Below are 21,306 nucleotides of genomic sequence, written 5' to 3' on the forward strand. Positions count from 1 at the left end.
ATTGTGATTTAATTCTGTCACGTGTGGTAATTTAGCGATCTTTTGTGTAAGTGGCTAAAATTAGCAAAGATTACATGCCGCGCGGAACACTTTCGACGCGAAAATTGATGGACAAGAGATCTTTTTGTTGGAGTGGTTCTAATTATAATCTAATCCCTATGGACTTCTGCTGTGGCAATGGTTGGTGCAGTTTTTATTTATCCAAGCGAAGATGAAAGATAAGAAGTCTTTGCGAACAAGAGAAGGCGGTGAGTTTGAGAGAAACTTGTTGAAACGCTATACAGTGCCATTGTGTGATATATAATGTTCATTTGTTTGGCAATTTAGTGCATTCTTTCTGGGCTTAACTTTGGAGTTTGGATTGTCACGTTAAAGAAATGTTTCCTGTCGTATTACGGCGGCTTTTAACCGATGGACATTTCCGCACAGTAAATAATTCGAAAATAAGACCTCGCTACTGTCGACCACCCGGACGTTGACGCGCCTGCATCAGTCGACATTTTCTTTGTGTGACCACTTTTAAAACTGTTATGTTCGCTTTTTACTATAGAATCTGATAGGATTCGTGTCTACGTTCGAGTGCGACCCAGAACAGCTGAGGAAGCAAGGCGACGAGAAGATCCAGGTGTTGAATCCGATAACTTTGAGGTGAGTATAAAGTACTGTTAAATTTTCCTAGAGTGTAAATGAATTTTGTGGTCATGACTCATTTGCTCTCTACGCTTGTTAAATTACTTTCTTCTCCGTTCAAATTCAATATTGCATTTCCTTGCAGATTTTAATGACGTCTGTAACATTTGATATTTGATGTACGATATTTATCAGTGCACTTCCGAGAGGCCTGAATATTTGTTCTAGAAAATTCATTTTCGAAATGATAATGACCTGAACGTAGTTCTATGTTTTGATTCAACTCCTTTTTACTCTTGCTTAAACAAGAAGAGCAATTCTGTTTTTCCGTGTGAGGTTGTGTTACAATATCGGTTACAAGAACCTATTAAGAAAACTCGAGAAAAGTACTCGATACGATATAGTGATAGTGATATTACTAAGGCGACTTTCAAGTTTAACTTGTTTGTATCTCTCAACTATTTCTGAGTTTAATCAAAACCTTATTATATTTGAGTGTATGTGAATAATTACTACATAAAGTCATTCAAAATTCCATTAAAAGATCTTATCTTGGAGATAACAATTAAATCTCAAATATTACTTAACAACAGCATATCCTAAACGGCCATCAAAGCATACCGTTTTTATGAAGTCCGAGCTTTCTTATTATATCACATGTTATTTTTATTTATCAATGTATTAAGAGCAATAAACTTAAGAACTCCCTTATAATGGAAGATAGGCTTTACCAGATATGTGGAGTTTCAGCATGAATGCATATTTATTAAAATCCTCATTCATGTTTTGTGATGAGTAAAAAATATCTCCTCAGAAACCCAAAGAATTAAAAATATGAAGTGTTTTTTGTATATCTTAAAACCACAGAATGCAATTGACAAACTTTTAATATAACTTTTAGATATTCTTTGTTTTCTTGGCAGGGATAATCAAAAAATAAAAGTAGTCATTTATCTGTAGATATGTGTGGGTATTTATAAGAAATTGACCAACATATTCACAAAAAAAAAATTTAGATTTCTGATTAAAATTTATAAAATTATATTAAGAAACAAATCAATCAAAAATTACTATCATTAGCTTCCTTTTTAAGGAGTTATTGTTAATTATTTCTCTGTTCAAATAAGAAAATTTGTGGTTCTCAACAGCTGATCCCAAACACATTTTGCAAATAGAAGGTTTCTGATGTATAATGGGTGAATTTAATTCAAAACATTCATGCTCTGTTTGGAGTTTATTACAAACATTTGAATGTTTACCTGTGATGAGAGCCAGACCACAAAACAGTGGGTCAATAACAAACTATTGAAAAAACTTAGGTGTTTGTCATATATGATTAAGCTGAATGCTGTTTAATTTTACCCCCCATAAATGAGAGAAGCCATGTGGATCAATTCATTGTGTTGCCTCACTATAATTATATTGCATGACTTTTTCAAAGAGAGCCCTTGAAACAAAAAACTCACTAGAATCTTCTTCATAGGCAGACAGCTGGCATCAGTTTTTTTGTTTGTTTTGTATGTTACAAAGTCACAAAGCTTAAATTTGAATGTGAAAGCTGAATATTTAGTGTGGGAAAAAGAAGTCATAAGATGTGGGCACACATGTAACCAGCTATAATAAATGTATTAGTCTTGCATGACCATTTTCAAATTGGAAATGAATGATGCTGGAGCCATTATGTGATTTGAGGGTAATATGCACATATGTAATGATTCAACCTTTGAGCTTCATGGCCATACAACAGCATTCTCAGGTGAAAAAATTGTTATTTTCAGCGATCAAGTCACTGAACTTGTCATGATCTTTAAGTCAAATTGTGTTGCTAATGATTAATCACATCTTCCTTAACTTTTTTAAAATTAATGACTATCAATTATTTTCTAGTTTTAATCTGTGACAGAAAACATTTCCTATATCATCTTGAGTGGAGGAATTATTCTTTGCAGGTTTCACTGAATGATGCAAGAGAGAGAAGATACAGATTTGATCGCATCTTTCCTGGCCAGACAACCAACAGAGAGGTGAGCTGGGCATATTAAATTGTTATTTTATACCGTGAATCATATAACCTACATTCAAATGCCTTTGTGAAACACCTTAGATGGGGCAGCACGCTCCCCCCCCCCCCAACTACCCTGTGATCAGGCACCCTTTGGTAGGGTTAGGAAGGGACTGGTGCAAGAGCAAAGTGGCAGGAGGGGGGAGGGGAGACTGGTGGGAATGGAAGTAGCTTATCATTCCTGCCTTCCTACTCACCCCTTTTTCCTTATCCCTTTTCTTCTCCCCCCTTTCCTCTAGGCCCCATCATCAACTGGAGTGCCTGCTAGCACACAATAAGTAGATTTGAAGTCAAGGTCTTATACAGAGTCACATATTCAAACCTTTCATTTTTGACCTAGCCTTACATGTACAGTGAATATTCTTCAATTAATAATTGCAACTTCTATGGGCATTTGCAGGTCTACAACACAGTCGGCAGACCACTGCTTGATGCTGTGTTTTCAGGTTTCAATGGAACTCTCATGGCATATGGCCAGACTGGAACAGGTCAGTGGAACATTTTCCAGTAATTACATGGGACCTAACTCTGGAATGTCCTGCCAACTTTATGAGCTCATGGAGCTATCTTTTAAAATCCATATCTAAGAGCTTACTTTAATTGTAGGGAAGACCCACACCCTGATGTCAAAAGATGGCATCTGTGCACTTGTGGTAGAAAAGTTATTTAAGAGGATCCATTCAGACAAGCATCATGACTACAAGGTAAGTGATAGCTGATAAATTTGTAATGCAGATAAGTAACAATTTGAGTACTCTTAGGTAGAGGAAAGGTGGGAGATATGGTGGCCCAATTTTTTGTTGCCCTAAGACTGTTGTGTTCTTGGGAAAAACACTCAACAATGCCTCGCTCTACCCTGGAGATTAAATGGGTTCTGGAAAATTATTAGGGAAGCCTGATGAAATGCTGGATCTTAACCTTGGAATGGACTTGCATCCCATCCAGGGGGGAGTAGCACACTCTGAGTCACTTCATGCTGTGGAAACCTGGATAAGCTCCTGCTGCATGCATGGTCAACTTGGCTTCGAGTACAGACTTTAGTGAGAGTAAATGGAAGGGCTTAGGTCAGAATATTCCGAGTTTTTTATGTGGCATCCCAAGAAATTGCTTTATGCTTGAAATGACTTAGCTCACTTTACTTAAGATGTAGGAGTGAGAGATGATGTTTGGAAATGGAGAAATTTAATCTTACATTGCACATAGCAAACGTCAATAATTTAGGCAGTTATTCATGCGGCTCGGCCTCTTTATGCCGCTTTAAATTGCCCTTCAGTTATTTTCAGACTTCAGTAAGGTATCTTATTCCCCTCTTGAAGTCTCCGTCTACAAGTGGTTCGGGAAAACTTTTGCACTTTGTATGCAAACACTAGTGGGTGACATAACTTGGGAGGGGAGGGGGAAAACAGTGCTTTTAGCTTCTCTTACGTACAGTGTGGGTTTTAACCTGAAGCTTGTTTGACAGTTATTGTTGCGATTTTGAACTGTTCCTTTGTAGGTCTGCATGTCTTACCTTCAGATCTATCAAGAGAAGATTTACGATCTGTTGAACGCTAATTCCAAACTTGAGCTAGTGCTCAGAGAAGATCCGACAAGAGGTAAAGATTTATTTTAAACAGGAGCAAGTTACATGTAAAACGCGTACCTTCTTTTCACTCCGCTGAGGACGTTGGTTGACCTCGACGAAATTGGCCTCAGAAATGAGTTCTCATAGATAAGGTTAATTCTGATCAGCTCAATACCTCAGCTGAGTCTTTTTGAACTCCTCTACACGGTTCAGGCCGAACCTTCGGTGCTCAGGAGGCAGCCAGAAGCGATCGGGAAAGAGTGAGTGACTCTTTACGTCCCAGTCTCCCTGAATAGAGCATGTTGATCCATGTTTTGTTCAAAGTTGCCTGGCTGTTGTGAATGCTTGGCCGCTTTAGGCTTTTAGTCATATAATCATTTGTAAAGCCAGTGTTGTGTTTAAAATCAATCCCATGTTTTTCAGGTGTGTATGTAGATAATCTGTCGGAGTATGTCGTTAGGGATACTGCTGAAGTTCTCTCCTTGCTGAAGCAGGGGAGAAAGAAGCTCATCTTTGCTGAAACGCGAATGAACCGCGTCTCAAGTAGGTTAGTTTTGCCAATAATTCAGTCCCAGACTAATCCGTGTCGCTGAAATCATGAGTGCGCTACGCAACGAAAAATTACGCCTTACGTGAGCACGGGCAATTTCCTGCTGCGAAAACTTACAGTACTCACACTGAATATGCTAAAATTACTCACTGCGTAAACATACATGCTACTTAGAATTACCCCCGGCCTTCAAGCCGCCAAAAGGGGAAAAAGGTCGTATATTATGCGTCGCGCAAAATTGTGCAGCTTGCAAATTGAGGGTACATTATGTTACGTTAGGAGTCACGTAAAATTGGTGGCTTGATGGAATTGAAGACGCTGAGTGCACCACTATTGCACGTGCACGTGATTGTTCATAGTGAATTGCAGTTCTAACTCTTCCTTACAAGGTTAACTTTATAAGAAGTCATCACTCATCCTATAATTTTGTTTTCGTTTCACTGTAGATCTCACTCAGTTTGTCAGATAACTGTGGAAAGAACGCGCGCTAAAGACGGCAACAAAGCAGGAGCAGAAGGTGAGTTAGCGGGAAATTTCTCAGGAAATAGGCTCGATTTTGTCTCCAAACCCGCTTCACCATAAAACATTAACCTTCTCCTAGAAAATCCTTCCAACGTTGACGAAAAATCTGCTGCCCTCCTAGATATATGTTCAGTTGTGCGAACACTCTTGTTCGTGATGAGTAAGTTCATTGCACAGAAAAAAACTTTAAGCCACGGGAAACTTCCATCCTGAAAGTAATAAACCAATCGGGACTTGCCCAAGTTGGTGACACTTAGGCTATGATTAGGTATTTTTGGTGAGTACTGCTTGTACATATAAATTCCCTCTATGATTCTCCACACAGAATTCGAACTTACACTTCAAGAAAAATAATGGAGCAACCCTTAACTGACATTTATGTGTTCTCGTTACCAGGTTTTTCCAGCGAGAGTAGCCTCCTGTCTCCTTCCTCCGCCATGAGACCCCCGTCACGGAAGGGTGTACGATCCACCGGCAGCTTAGACCGACTTCGCGAAGAAACCAAACCTCGTGACTTCAGCGCACCTTTAAAGAAAACGTCTGCAAAGCAACAGAGCTTCATCCCGCACAGAACCTCTACTCCAGCCTCCAAACGTAGTCTGTCGCGCAATAACGATTACAGACACAGCTTTCATTTGTCGTCACTTCCAGAAATGACGGTCACGCCTGATCAGCCGAACCGCTGGTCTATAGGGGACATGACTAGTAGTTTGACGGGCTTAGGGGGGTCTTTGCCATTCTCGTCGAGTGCTTCCCAAGGGAGTGATCTGCAACGTTCTATGGAATCTGAACTGGAAAGCAGTACTGAAAGTGAAGGTTGGCCGGTAAGGCTGATTTCTATTCAACACGATTTTCTTGGAACACGAGAGAAATGACGCTTTTCCTTTTGATTAGTTTTACTGCTTGCTTATTTATTAGTTTGTGTGCCTTTCATAGTCTCTTCAGATATATATCGTTTTGCAAACTGTTTTTTTTTTTGTACGAGCGATACCACGTAGGGGTTCCACAATCTAGACCCCTCAGCCAAACTCCCATGGAACCGGTCATTATTATTATATCACCGGAAGGGGGTTACCTGATCTCAGCCCGTAAGACTCTGAGGTGTTCTAGTGTTACCCCCTCATTGGTAGTCAATTTCCTACAGTTGCCCCTTCATACTCTACCAGCGACGACTGATCCAACCTCCGTTCCCCCTGAAAACCATGTGATCCCTAAAAAAAAGTCTGACCCCATGATAGATAATGAATGGTTTCTAAGCCTGACTCACATATTTGCTCCTTGTTTCCTCCTTCTTTAGTCGATAAAGACTAATCGATGTTTCTTCTTTCAGAGCACTCCTAGCAGTCCTGATATTCCAGAATATAGCTTAGGAGAGGTGAGTATTATCAGCTGTTCAGTCATTCTCACAAGCCAAGCCAAGTAACCCATCCCCACTGGAGCAAATCTTGTTCCTAATACATGAAGTAACGAGGAGTATTCGTAGTCGTATTAGATGAAAGTCCAACAAGATAGCCTTCCTCCCTCCCCCTTATCAATTTGTCAAGTATCACGGAAATTTCTCTCGTAACCATGTATGCTCATGTGTAGAGAAAGTCACTGCGAGAGTCTGTGAAAGCGTCTTGATCAAGAACATGACAAAGTGAAAGCCTTCCAAAAAACCATGACTGTTATTTGAATTCAGGAAGATGACGACGACGATGAATCATTTTTGGAAGGAATCAGGATACGCGATGATGTGCTGATCGCAGGAAGAATTAATATGTAAGAACATGCTACCAGCATTTGAGGACCGCACAACTGTTTGTTTTTTACAGTTGGAAAATATAACCTTTGAGAGATTCGTGACTTTGCTGTAGGAACATTCTTGCTGAGAAAAGGCTCACCAACAGCAACAGCGAGCAACAGCTTTACTTGAGCTTTATATGATATGATACGATATGATATGATATACCAAGCTGATGTTGCACAAGATAATTTGGTTCTAGCAGCTGAGTTGATATGGTGAATTGGGCATCGTAATTTAAGAGTTTCTTGTAAGGTGACGTTTCTAGAATAAGCCCTTCGTCAGAGCGAATAGGTGAAGGGCTGTAACGTTCAAAACATCAGCATAAGAAACTCTTTACGGTGGCCAAGTTATGTTATCAACTCAGTTAATAAAATCAAATTGTCTTGAAACACCCCCAACCGACGCAGAACCACAATTTTTCTAGTAAATTATCCCCTTTATACATGAGAGTTCCTCTTAAGCAAAGTTGAGCCTGGATCTCAAAAACGTTTTAAATGGAATAGAAAACCGTTTTGCCGGACCAAATGCAATAGCGGAAAACAACAACGTACTGCTTGCTTCAGCTAAAAGGAATCAGCGAAGTTGTTTTATATACACTACTTGACGCGGTTAAAATTGCTTTGATGTCTTTTAGATGCGACCTCGCAGGAAGTGAAAGAGTTAAAAAAGCTGGTGTGGAAGGAGAGAGACTCGCTGAGCTACAGCACGTGAACTTGTCCCTTTTAGAATTAGGGTGAGTTGCTTTAGCTTGTGCTCGCCAAGTGACCCATCTTGCTCGGAGCTTATCCCAGTTTTCATTTCCTGATCTTTTTTTTTATCTAGCAACACAATTCACGCCCTGTCAGAAGGGAAAAGAACACATATACCCTATAGAAACTCCTCGCTGACTCGACTGTTACAAGACAGCCTTGGTGGGAATTGTAAAACAAGTTTTGTGGTAAGGTTCTTAAATAAAAATCCCAGAAATCATACCGACTATGAAAAAATTAATACCATAAGATATGTGGAAAGATTGAGAGAAAACGTCTGTTAATTATTTTGTTCCTAAATTTAATTAAACCCTTTGCTTTCTGTACATAACAGCCCATTGTTCAGAAAGCCTTTTGCCCTTTACATTTGCTTAAAGTGCGTCATACTAATTTCTAGTTAGCTGGGTGGCGACAATCTCACCGAAATTCCTGATTTTGTTGGTGCATTTTTGGGCGCACACCTACAGTGAAATGGATAATAGAGAATTTTACTTACTACAGACATTATTTGATTGAGGATTGCAAACAGAGCTCGCTACATGCCCGTCAAGCATGACTGACTGTTTGTCAATCCAATCAGCTCGAGAAGAGTATGGGCATGATCAAAGACTCGAGTTCTGTCATTATTCCCACCCTTGAGAAGAAACTTATTTTCCTTAGCAGCAGCTGTTTTCTTTTTAGCTTAGAGTAGTGAACCTGTCTGAGTTTAATCCTTTAAATCCCAGATCCAATTTTGTAATTCTCCTTACTGACAACCGTACAATTCCTATGTTTGTTCAGAGAATTTTGTATTGGATCAACTAATTATCCCTAAATTGATATTTTTCTTCATTCTCATCACGTATGTAGTTGATATTGTATTGATATTGTAAGGAGAAATTCTCTCTTGGTCACTCATGGGAGTTAAAGGGTTAATTGTTTTCAAGCCGCTTATCTAAAGTCAATTAAAATTTAAATTTTCGAGATATCCAGTGCAAAACAATGATTCATTAGTCAAGAGAAGATCTTTTTGTTCTTGGGGTGGAGCTTAAGCTCTCTTAAAAGTCTCGCGGGAGTTTGGAAGAGGTTAATTTGGAACGCCAAGGTTCAAAGCTGGTTTGTATTTTTGGCTAAGTTGTTAGTCTCTTTGGCGAACCTTTGGTCGGCGGGTAAGTGAAACTAAAAATGAAACCTGGTTGATTATTGACTAGACACTGGATAGTAGTAGATGAAACGTCGTAAATTTTAAAAATCTGAGATTTTGCGATCTATAGTAAGCGCATTCTTGAGGCCTTTGTTTTAGGCTTTTCAGATTTCTGTTCAGGCGACCGGACACTCGAAGCGTTTGCTTTCCAGAATTGTTCACGATGATCCACAAACCATCTACTTTCCTCGATTTCTAGCCAATAATCAACTAAGTATTTGTTCCGCTTGTTACAGACATGTAAAAAGTTCTCTTTTCTTTGTTACAGATGTGTATCTCGCCGTCTCTAAGAGACGTCAACGAGACTCGATGCACACTTGACTTTGGTCAGCGGGCGCTCAAGATTACCACAACAGCATATGTAAACATTGAGGTGAGAGGAACCACATCATGTCTGTTGCCTGAAGAAATATAAAGAAAGGCAAGACGTCATAAGCGAAAACTGGACAATAATGAAGGAAAAATAAATACAGCAAATCATAAAATTTCCTTCGTCCTTAAGAGGGTATTTCTGTTTCTCTTTAGGGATGCAAAATAGTGTAACTCATTTTTTTTCCAATAGTTCACCATGTGCTTCTATTTTGCAAATAAGGCACCAGAACTCTCGGCACAATAGAATCACAGCATGAGATATTCCTTCCTTACAGCGAATTCTTTTTATCTAAAAACGTTGCCAAGCATGCCATTTTGCTGCAACCGTGAGTTTGGGATCGATTCCCCTTTCATGCTCGCACGCCATTTGCACGAGGCGACGTTTATTTACAAATTGTGGTGGCCATCTGTAAACGGTCTGTTTTTTCGTATTTTTAAATACAAAAATGCAAAAAGTAAATCATTAATTGATGTCTTGTGTCTTTCGTGACGAATTTGTTAAAGAAGGGTTATTTGACTTGTTCAAAATGTGATATAAGAATTTCGCTTAGCTTCGTGTTTTAGCGAAATACTCTCTTCGGAATTTTAACCAAACTCAACCTCGCAGTCAATGTGCTAGTTCTATCTTTTCGCAAGGAAACGCGGTTCGTAACTTTTTGATTTGCAAGTATAATTTACGCCAAAAACTTGCCCTTCAGTTCTTGATTTAATTTCAATTTAAATACAGACTCGATCGGAAGTAAGTAGTCATTAATTTTAGGTATACCACAAACAGTCTGTCAAATTCTGTTGTTCTATAACTAACGTCTTTGCGGTTTTACGCTCATGCGAGGACATCTTCGTCACTAGCTCTCCTAAGACGAATTTTATATTAAGAACCCTTTGTGAAATTGTCGAACAGGATATGACAAAGCCATAAATTTTATGTTTCTTTGATAGATTGATTACAGAAAGCTTTCGGAAGATTTGAGAAAGAGAATCGAGTGTCAAGGTAAGACATATATTATTTGCTACCATGTCTGAAATCGTCTTTTGCGCTATCCTCTGTCTCGAATTCGTTAGTGTATTTGTTACCAACCAAGGTTGTTTTTCCATGACTGAAGATTTGCCGGTCACTGCTATGAAATAGTAGAATTTAAAACCCCGTCAGTGAAAAATTTGTGTAGACGATACCGAACCCTGTATGTAAATTTGAAAGTGGCTATCTACGTGGAAGTTTTGAAATGTCGGCCTCACCGAAGCAAATCGTGAACTCTCGATTACGAGCATTGACGAATATCACCAAAATCTTTTTCACTTTTTGGAACGTCTGTGTAATTTCCTTGTACTCGTTTTTACCAAATGAACTAAAACACAGTATTCTTTTTTCACCAGAAGTAGGTAAATTCTCATCAGTGTACCACAATGCGCCCACAAATGAAAGATGCACAATGTAAACGCATCGCGAAAATTAGTAATAGATTATATTGCTCGGCAGCGTGGCTCATAACTTTAAGAGGTCTGTAAATTGTGTTTCTGGTTTTGATATGATAATATAATTGTCAAATAGTTACTTGCGGCAGCTAAGTTCTCAATCAGAGAAAGCATGCTGCATGCATTTTCAACAAATATTTCTACGAAATTCGTTTTTTTGCTGTGAAAGATGCGACTTGATACGCTTAAAGTGATATATTGTTAACATTCATGAATTTACGGTAGGGCGCTTCATCTACTAATAGCAGGTTTATAAACATCTCATTGAGATATTAGGCCGCCTTTGGTGTAACAAAAAAAATATTGGAGAAGTTATTTCTTATCTTCGTTTTAATTTCCCGTCTAACCTTCTTTACACTCAATAAATATCCCGACAACTCTTGTTACTGTGAAATTAGATCTTTCCATATCAAAGAGTGCACTTCTTTCTCGGGATGGTTTGAAAATGGTGGAGGGTTGATATATAAAACAAAATTTATCAAAGCCAGTTAAACTTCACAGACACGAGGTTGAGACGACGGCAAATTAAAATGCAATAACATAATGCAACAAGAATCGCAATTGGCGCATTTATCTAGATATAAAGTGAGCGTCGCTCGAGGGGATTTTACTAGCCGATCTCGGTAATCAACGTAAATCGCCAGGTGTGTTCACCGTTGCGATAGCGATGTTCTTCGGTCACCGAGATTTAATTCTCCATGATTCGCTTGGTGTACCTGTTATCATGATTTTGCGCTCAGCGCCAAGCAGAGGGCTCGAATCAATGAAATTACTTTCCTAGTTGACATCAACGTGCACAATCCTTTGAAGAGTTCGAAAATGGAAGTTCAGTGTAGCTTTATACCTTGGTGAGCCTGAATGTATGTAGCTTCAACTGAAAAATTTTCTGGCGGTTTTTTCGATATTTGAATTCGCTGCGATTGCGGTGTTGTTGTCGGTCACCACTCCATGTAGATCAAAACATTACGAGATTTTATCATTTGTCGGTTTTTATCGCTCGTGTGGAAATATCAAAATCGGTTTCCTTGCGTTCGATATTAGATGATCAGAAGCTGTTTGTTTTCGTTTTTTCCGTAATTGAAGGTCTAAAAATGCTCGCTTCGTGTGTGCAAACAAAAGGGCACATTACCTAAATTCTATCCTTTTCCAATTCAAGCCAATTAAAACCACAGTTCAGGGGTTTCTCCAAATATAATTTGGATTCAAATTTTCTTTTAGAGTGGCGGCAAAAAGTGAAATACGTATCATTGCATTCCCTACATCGCCAGTTATTTGCAGCCGTCTTTGTCTTCCGCTCAGCATGTAAGTCACCTGGGTGGTATGACTTGAAATTTTGATTGGAGCGTATTTTTAACACCTTGCCGCCATTGGTGGCCATGTTGTTTACGTTTTCATGAAGCAGGTGGTCGCGTAAGTGGCTATCTTTTTGGTATAAACAATGAGGTCATTTCTGAGCAATATTCGTCTTTGCGGTTAAGTGAGGAAAATTGATATGAATTTCTACGAACCAATAAAAATAGAGTACGGAGTGTTGTCGCCAAAACGATGCAAATCGTCGTAGATCCTCGCCATGTTTGGAAAAATTTCGCTGTCAAATATTCTACACTACACCTGAAGCACGCCAACTCTGGTGTTTGAAAATATTTGCGAGCTGTACAATTGATGTGGTGACCTGTTCAGAGAGACGTGAATCGTATTTGTAGGGGAATCAATTTGACATATTGTAGTATTTACGGTGGACTAGCTGTGAATTTACCGAAAGTAAAACCATCTTGAGATTTATCGGTGCTCGATCAGACGAGAAAGACAACTTTTGCGTGGTCTAAAATTAATCGCACCAAGTCAACAAACAGGAAGATGAATTTGATTGAAAAATTGTTCCGAAAATCTCCGCGAAATGGAGGTACGGATAAAAAATTCTATGGCGAGATCGCCTTGAATATTTAATGAAACCAACTACATTTGTTCATTTGTGACTTACAGTGGCGTCAGTACTTTGTCCAGTATCTCTTTGTGATCGTTAACATTTTTTATTCTTGTTGCAGAATTGGAGATTAAAGTGCAAAAGGATAACTTCGAGAAGCAAAGCAATGCTATCAAAAGTGATGCAGAGTTGAAATTGACCGAGGTACAAACTCTTTTGGAGACTGAGAGAGATCGCTTCAGGATCGAGGTAAGGTTTTTCGACAGTTTAAGAGTTGAAAGGAAAAAGTGAGTTACTTAAGTGGGAAATCGTTCAGCATCAATTCTGGAAAGTTTTTTTTTTACAAGGAAACAAAAATTGTCTATTATTGATAAAATAGAAAAAATTCAATTGAAGAAAACGTATTTCAAAAAAGGATTACGGAATTCGAAGCATTGATCGTGGAATGACGGTTGAGGGATTAATTTTTATTCTCGCTGAAACATACCATTCTCGCTGAAATATACCACGCAAAGTAAACTGTGAGGGTTTCAAATTGTGTCGTTCGCGGAATGGCCTGAAATTATACTTGTTTATCAGGTCTGCAGAAAATGATTGTCATTCAGCAAACTTTCTTGCGGCCGGCTGTGACAGCTTCAATGCCGCCACCTTTCAGTGGTACTAAACTCATCTTGAATTACATGGCATGGTGAAAAAAACAGAAAGCAATTTGATATTTTCACTATTTCAGCTGAGCGATTTCTTTGAGAAAAATAATTTTCTGTTTCACGGTATCAAATGAATCCCCTGCTGTTTCCTGTATTCTTTATTGATTTTTTTTTTCACTTTTGCTTTGAGCTGAAATTAGTATTTATTTAGAATTTGTGAGTAGATAGGAATCATTGTGTCGGAAAATAAGTTTTTTTTGGCTTCTGAATGACTTGAAAATTTCCCGATGGTTCTTAGAAAATATTCGGTCGGTACGTGCTGTGAAGAAAAACTTTCTGCATTGGCAGCAGATTTGTTGACATCATAACACGGACAAAGTTTATTGTTAAAGGGTCAAAAGATTGAAATGAAAATTAAAAAATAAACTTTATGGACATATTCTGCTTTTATTGTACACTGTAGGCAACGTTAAGTCTTTCAGTGCAGATCTCTACTAAGTTTCTACCAAGCCTTCAGTTTACGAGACAATTTAACAAAACGGGTTATAAAAATAATACATTTAGTAGCGATTTCTTAATCCCGCAAAATTATCGAAGACACATAAAAACCATGAATCGGTTTTTTTCTTGTTTGCATAATTTTTTTCTGTGCCAATCTACTTGTAATCTTGTTTAAAAAACACACCAAAAAAAATTAGTAGATTCTGTAAAATCTTTTCAGAAAACCTGATCTGAGACAATATCGTATTGTGAGAGTACCGTTTATGCTTTTTTCTAATTTAATTTATCACGTTTTATTTAAGACTGAATGCGAGAGAAAATCGCATTAAAATCATGTTTTTTCCCTATATTCTAAATTGTTTTTTACGCCATTTTTCAGCGAGTTTAAGTATTTCCATGTTTTGCATAAAGGTAAACTGAAATTAGGATTCAAAACAACTTAATTTCATCACTGTACATATGTGTGCAGATTTTTAAAAATATTTTATCTCGATCTCAAATTTACATATATCCATGGCACTTAACTGTAAACTTCTTATATTCAGTTGGCGTCGTCTCTTCAAAATTTTAAGCGATTCTCTCGATATTGGCCATTTTCAAAAAATGTTACAGCGTAAAACAGTCTAGTTATTATTAAAGATTATTTGGTAGGTCTTTTGCAAGGTAGATTTACACGAAGGGAAAAAATTACATATGCCGGATGAAAGTTAAAAAAAAAAAAGATGGACACAGGGTGAAAGCAAAAGGAACTTGAATTGTAAAATAGAAAATCAGCTTGTAATTATGTTAGGTACGTCCTTTGTTATTTGAAAGGATGCGACCTACCCTCCTAATCCTTTACGACCGCCAAGTGTGACAGGCATCTTCTTTTTTCCTTACATTATCACTGTTGAATCGATCATTACGATCATCAGAAAAGGGTGCCGAACAATAACCAGGGAAGCCGATCAAACATTAATAAATTTTGGAATGGACTGGTTTTTATGGGATAATGGATTTAACTGCCAGTGGTTTTCTTTTTTTTTTGTTATGGAAATAGGAACAGATGTAAGCGGTAGTGACGGGTTAAAGAACCAGTTGGGTCGTGCTCAGAATTAAAGCTTTTGCCAGGGAGGAAACTTTTTAACTTCTAATCTGACATTATTTCGCCATTTTTTGTAGATTGAAAATCTACGTAAAGAGAAGGAGAACCTTGCTAAGACGCTCTTCGATGAAAGAAGCCAGCGGCGCGTCCTCGAAGGAATGCACCACGCCTCACTAGAGGCGGCTGTGCTCATTGAAAGACAGAAAATCAAAAGCAACGAAGAGCGAGAAAAACAACGACTGCAAAGAGCTCTGGATGAGGAGCGAAGACGATCTTGGACAATAGAACAGCAAACAAAACAAGAATACGAAAGAGCGTTGGAGGACGAGAAAAAACGCACCAAATTGTTAAAAGAGCTCGAACGCGAGGGACTGGAAAAGTCTCTTCAGGAGGAGAAACAGCGAAGCAGAGAGCTTGAGGAGCGTTTGGTGAAATCTCCCAGTCACGAGAGATATACACAGACGATAGCCATGTTCGACGAGCCGGATTTTCCTCGCATGCCGCCGGGAACAAACCAAACGGAAACACTGTATAATGTGTTGCTCGCAGAGATTATGTCACTTCAGTTGCTGTACCAAATGCAAGATCTCTCCCACGCCTGCAACGCCGACGACCCGAAGTCACGCGATAGCGGTTGTGCGGAGTACGAGGAAGAGGTCATTCACTCCGTGAGCTCGAGCGTTTTGGAAAAAGGAGGACTTTTATTGAATAACTTGAGAGGCAGGCAGGGAGGCGCTAGTCGGTTTTCGTTGACGAGCACCGATTCCTTACGAGAGTTGTACCTGTTACAGTTTCCGCCTTCGCCGAAACTTTCCCGAGCATCACAAAAGACTGAGTCAGTTCCGATCATACCTTCAAAGGGCTCGTTGTCCGAACTTCATTCCGATTCGAACAAAAGCTTCATGTCGACAGATTGCGACGGGCCGAGAGGACAAGACGGAACATCGAGCTCCAGTATGGAGTCCTTTCTAGAAGAGCCGCTGAGCCCGCGTTGTCGGCGTCGACCTTTCGACAGTGGCTGCAGTAGTCAGCATAGCGACTCAGACCACTCCCCTGGGGCGGGTATACGGAGTCGGCCAATCGACATCGCAGGACGCACTCGAGCCCTTAGTAATCCTGTCAATCGGCTCAACGTGAGTGCATACGTACCGCTGGCTGAAGGGGAAGATGAAGATTTTGATCTGGCCGAGCCAGACGAGATCCAAACAGTCAAGAAAAGAGTGGACCATCTGGAGAACGACTTGTGCCGGCTAAAGACGGAGTTGGACGCGGAGACGGTGAACTTTTTCTCCGAAGTTTTCCGTGTGGAAGTGCCTTTCTTGCGAGAAGGAGGTAAATACCTAGAATTTTCACACAGACACTAGAGGACAGAACTCAGTTTTAATTTTTCTATGATAACTGTTCCATGAAGTCATAATGTATAAAAACCAATGGCTCGGAGAGCACAGACTGTCATTCAACGCAAAAGAGAGGAACTGATATCCTTGAAAACCATTCATTTGTTATCGCCGGGAAAGGTGGGGGGGGGGGGGTTAGGGGGTGGGGGAGGATTTTGGGGGATCACATGGCTTTCAGTCGAAAGGAATCAGTCGTAAGAGTATAAAGAGGGGGGGGGGGGCTCAGAAAATTGACTGCATATAGGCTATTAATGAAGGGGAAGGGGAAAGAGCCTTATAATCAGGCTGATGGGTTTTTGAATTATCAGGTAAGGGATGAACTACTAAATACGTACTTTGTTGATCTCAGAGCTGTCCCGTGTCATGAGACGTTTATTTGAAGGTGTCAAGGAAAAACTTCTCTATAGAATATGCGCTGGTAAGTTTTCATTTAATTTGTATTATATTTAAACTTTAGTGCAGTTTACCTTACCCTTCGACAATACTAAATTGAATCTATTTAATACAAGGGGGAAATTCACTAGCTGGCATTCACGTTACTGTACATCTGAGTTTATTAAAGGGCTACCGCAATTGCTCCTCCAAGCCCCACTCCCCTCAAAAAAGGCTCTTTCCTCTCCCCCTTCCTCTAGACAAAAACTCTGTAGTTGTAGGTGTATTGTTATTCATGATGGTTTACAAGTGTTTCCGTACGAAATGGAAGCTGCAGCGATTCAAATATCGCAGGGTTTCGACTAAAGAGATTCAGACACATTCGTTTTGTATGGGGAACAACTCAATGTGAAGAAAGATGAAAAATTATTCTTTAGGCTCTCTACAAGTTAACAATAAGCATGAACCTTCCCCACTCTCTCCCCCTTGCGCTCCCATGGTATTGATCGTGTATGGTTCTGTTCAATACTGAAGGTCAACGCAGTCCTGTCGAGGAGGAAGAAGACGAACTTGACCTCTCACCACCCGTGCTAGAAGAAGCAGTGAACCTGTTACTTGTAAGCAAGACAGTCATGAGCTGCCTTCTTGTTTTACAAAACAGACGTAATACGGGAAAGAGCCACAACTCGACCACGACGGAGTTACCAACAGTTATTCATGTGCCGTCAAAGGTATGTTTCGGTGTATTTTTGGAACTTGGGGAGGGGAGAGAGAGTGGTCGGTTGTGTCCTAATACAATTACGTACTCTCCCCACGAGGCTCTGTAGTGTTCTAATGATCCCTCTCACTGGTAGTCAGTTTTCTTAAATCTTTCCTTTAATCTCTGTTAGTTGTGACTGATCCCCCTCTGCCCCCCTTGAAAACCAAGTGATTCCTCCAAAGTCCTAGGCCCCCCCCGTGATGACTGATTTCCCCCTCTGTCTCCCCTTGAAAACCATGTGATCCCCCAAAGTCCAGCGGCATCACTCTTCTTCCCCCCCCTCGTGATGACTGATCCCTCTCTTCTTCCCTTGAAAACCATGTGACCCCCCCCAGAGTCTTACGGTACCCCCCTCCCCTCCCAGAGCGATGAATAAGAACTGGTCCCTTATTTCCTTATTTGAAACATTTACGACTGTGGCTATACTTAAACCCTATACACCCTAACATCAGTATGCACATTCTCCATACTTTCATCTATATATTTACTGAGGTGATGACAAGGAGAATTTGTCAAACAATCAAGAGCTTCTTAAGTTGCTAATCATTTCCTTTAATCTTGTGACATTAATGCTTGAATCAGGGGTGATATAGTAAAGAGAAATTAGATGCTGGTCATTCTTACAAATTAAAGGGTTGAGAATTATCTAATCTATTTTTTGCAAACTAAAGGACGTGTTGCAGGAATCCGTCTGTCGGCGCTTTGGAAACAATTACGCTTGCTTACGTTTTCTTTAAAGTCATAAATCGTTAAGTCCAATTTTGTTTCTTTCTTTAGGCTAATAAAAAAACACAAACAAGCCCAGGACCCAATCGATCATTGAGACGGATACGAAAAGGTAAAAATGCTACTTGAGAACGTTCTTGCTTGTGGGTTATGCGGAGTTGTAATGGTTAGCGCGCTAAACTTTGGAGGTCTGGGTTCGATTCTTAGCTGGGTCACTATTTCACTCTTACAGTGGGTCTCTCCATCCGAGATTGTAAAAAGTCAAACTATCAGAGAAGCCTGAGTGGGGGTGGGGGAGGGGGAGGGGGAAGGTAAGGTAAGGTTTATGGACCAATATCCCATGTTGTTTACCCTACCGACCCCTGGAAAGCTTCGGCCTCTCAGCTAGTCAGTCTGAGGTAGGTAGGCAAAACCAAAAATGAGAAAAAAAGGGAATATCACAAGTTGAATGAGAACTATGAACAAACTATGAGCAAACTTGAAGCGTGGGAAAATGCGTTGGCAAGTAATTGGGCTCAGTATTGAACTGATTGTTTAAGTGGATGGTGAGAGTATTTTGGGCCAATCACAGAGCGACGTGAAACAAAATCAAAGCAATTTAGGATCACTTTAGACACTCAAGGAAAAATTGCCTATAAGTCACTGCCTTGCTCCCTGTTAATCATTTTTTTTTCCACTGATTGTGGTAGATGTAAGCGTTGGAACAGATCTGCCCGCCAAGATACAACTCAGTAATAAAGAATGTCAAACAAGTCTCCAGGAACTCTCAAACCGGTGAGTTGATGGCGTGTGCCCTTAAAAAAAGTAAAAACATAAATTCGAAACCTTCACCTTTTCTTACAGAGAAAGCCGTATCAATGATCTTAGCGACTTTTCCTAACAAAGTTTTTCTTGAAAGTGTTAATGGAGAAATATTCCTTACCTCTCTTTGCCAATTGTAAAACTTGGGAAGTACCAGTCTTTGATAAAGGAGACTTGTCAAAGAAGGGAAAAACTTGGAGAGAAAACTGTTCACGATAGACGCTATACTTAAGGCAAACTTGTCAGCAATAACATGGCGGTTTAACTGACAAAGAAGTCTGAGGTCTAAGATACTTTTCTTCTTTCAGAGCGCTGGCGATAAATTCGCCGCCTAAAGACGAAGTTCTGCAAGTCAATCCTAATCTGGAGGCATGGAACGACTTTCCTGATTCAAACGCGCATCGGACTTTTCAAGATAGCATACCACCACAATCACGTGACCCAGACGGCGCCTCCAGTGAGGGCGAGCCTGCGATCATTGATGAGAACCGCGAAGAAGTGGCCTTGGAATCAAGATATGAGGGCGTTATGTCTTACAGCGAAGATGACGATTTGAGAGAAACAAAAGGAAAGAAAAAGAAAAAGACGAGACTTTTCTCGTGTTTAAGTCCCCCCAGATTATCCATCCGAAAGAAATCTGAAAAAGCGAATCGGTCCAGACCAGAGACAACCAAACTGGTGATGAAAGAGATATAATATTATTTAAATTTAGAGGTTTTGTTTGTGTTTGGTCGGCATAATGTTTACTTAGTTAATTTGACAAGGGGCTCAGATAAATTATTTGAGTGTCTGATTTATTGAGGAGCACTTTAAAGTTTGATCAAATATTGCCCGTTTAGTGAAAATGAAATGTTCTTTCGTTTTAGTAACTTAAGTGAATCATTACGCGCTTTAAAAAAGAAAGCAGTGTAATGATCTTGGAAGGTATTTATATTAAAAAAAAAAATTTAGTTAATGAAGAGTTCTTCTATTATGAGAGGAAGTTTCACAGGTTATCTATTCAGATGGCGTAGATCATGGTTTATTTGTTCTGTCAAAAACATTTTTTTCAGAATAATGTGGCAAATAGTATTTGTTTTGCTAATAAATGTTTAGAGCTTTGATAATTTTATTTAAGTCATAATAAGTATATTGCTTAGGGTTAGGTTTTCAGTTTTTGTAGGTCTTGATTTTTATAGTACGTCCAAGTTATGAGTTAATAATCAAAATTAATGTAGTAACGTGCATGTTCTGTTATTTTGTTACGTTAACCAAATGTGAAGTCGTTATTTTTATAGCAGTTGATAAACTTGTTTAAAATCTTGTTTTAAATATTGTCAAAATCGAAACGTACATTAAAGGAATATTTAGAAACTGGACAAACACTAGCTTTGCTTAATTGTAGTTATAAAAAGCCAGGTCATGCATAATTTGTAATATTTGGGTACTCCAACGATTGTAGCGCATTAGTCTCAACTTAGACAATTTTCATATTGTTTTCACTTTCATAATCGTGTCTTTCAGTTTAAAACTGGTTGACTTTCATTTTCTTTCACTCTTTTCTTTTTTAGTAGTTTTGGATGTCGGTAGGTAAGGTCATGTCAAAGATTTGTCGTGAAATACTTTCCGTATTGATGTATTGAACACAAAATTTGTGTCGTGTAAGTAGTTGCATCTTTCTGTAGTCCTGGTAAATTGTTGATGTTTTTTAATTTCTGGAGAAAAAATAGGAGATTTATCTAAAAGAGGAATGAAGAGTAAGGTTCATTTAGTTTGTTTGGGCTACGAAATAAATAAAATGACGAACGTAGATGTTTTTTAATGAAATTATAAATAAAACCCGTATCGCACACGTGTTTCTTGCATTCTTGCCCAACGCCAAATAGAACCTAGAAAAGTACATAATGAAAGAAAAAGAAAGGAAATTAATCGCCAAATTTCGAATTTCGACAGATTGCTGCAATTTTAAAGAAGCAATAATTACCCTCGCAACTTACCGGCGGTACTCAGTATATCAAATGATCGCCAAAGCAACAACACTCTCCCTCCCATCCCCCCCCCCATCCTCCCATTTCCCCCCCTCCATCATTTAATTCCAAGTTAAATCAAACCTTCTGTAATCATTCCACGAAGGAGTGGATCATTTTTAAAAAGCAAGAAGAATACGTTTCTAAAACCGACAGCTAAATTCGAGACAATAAACCAAGTATTTGAGACATCGTTC

At 39.2% G+C, this 21,306-nt stretch overlaps 2 protein-coding genes across 3 annotated transcripts in view; one reads left to right on the top strand and one right to left on the bottom strand.

The window, feature by feature from the left end:
* Window positions 1–89: 89 nt before the first annotated feature.
* Window positions 90–20,892, top strand: LOC131794114 (uncharacterized). The gene is made up of 22 exons (XM_059111631.2): window positions 90–248; window positions 551–648; window positions 2,580–2,654; window positions 3,093–3,180; window positions 3,299–3,396; window positions 4,188–4,287; window positions 4,680–4,803; window positions 5,253–5,323; window positions 5,725–6,152; window positions 6,659–6,703; window positions 7,010–7,089; window positions 7,749–7,847; window positions 7,937–8,051; window positions 9,315–9,419; window positions 10,358–10,409; window positions 12,937–13,064; window positions 15,125–16,379; window positions 16,794–16,862; window positions 17,351–17,547; window positions 18,354–18,414; window positions 18,992–19,076; window positions 19,412–20,892. Exons 1-22 carry the CDS (start codon window positions 212–214, stop codon window positions 19,797–19,799), a joined length of 3,798 nt encoding a protein of 1,265 aa, XP_058967614.2. The 5' UTR covers window positions 90–211; the 3' UTR covers window positions 19,800–20,892.
* Window positions 8,142–21,306, bottom strand: part of LOC131794111 (elongator complex protein 2) — a 31,966-nt gene continuing 18,801 nt past the window's right edge. The window contains exon 25 of one of the 2 annotated variants that reach the window (XM_066164946.1): window positions 8,142–9,447. The gene's annotated coding sequence lies outside the window, so the exon portion shown is untranslated. Of the gene's footprint in view, window positions 9,448–20,875; window positions 20,972–21,306 lie in introns of those variants that run through there. The other variant, XM_059111627.2, reaches the window with a different exon arrangement.

This window comes from Pocillopora verrucosa, chromosome 1, assembly GCF_036669915.1.
Source record: "Pocillopora verrucosa isolate sample1 chromosome 1, ASM3666991v2, whole genome shotgun sequence".
Classification (NCBI taxonomy): Eukaryota; Metazoa; Cnidaria; class Anthozoa; order Scleractinia; family Pocilloporidae; genus Pocillopora; species Pocillopora verrucosa.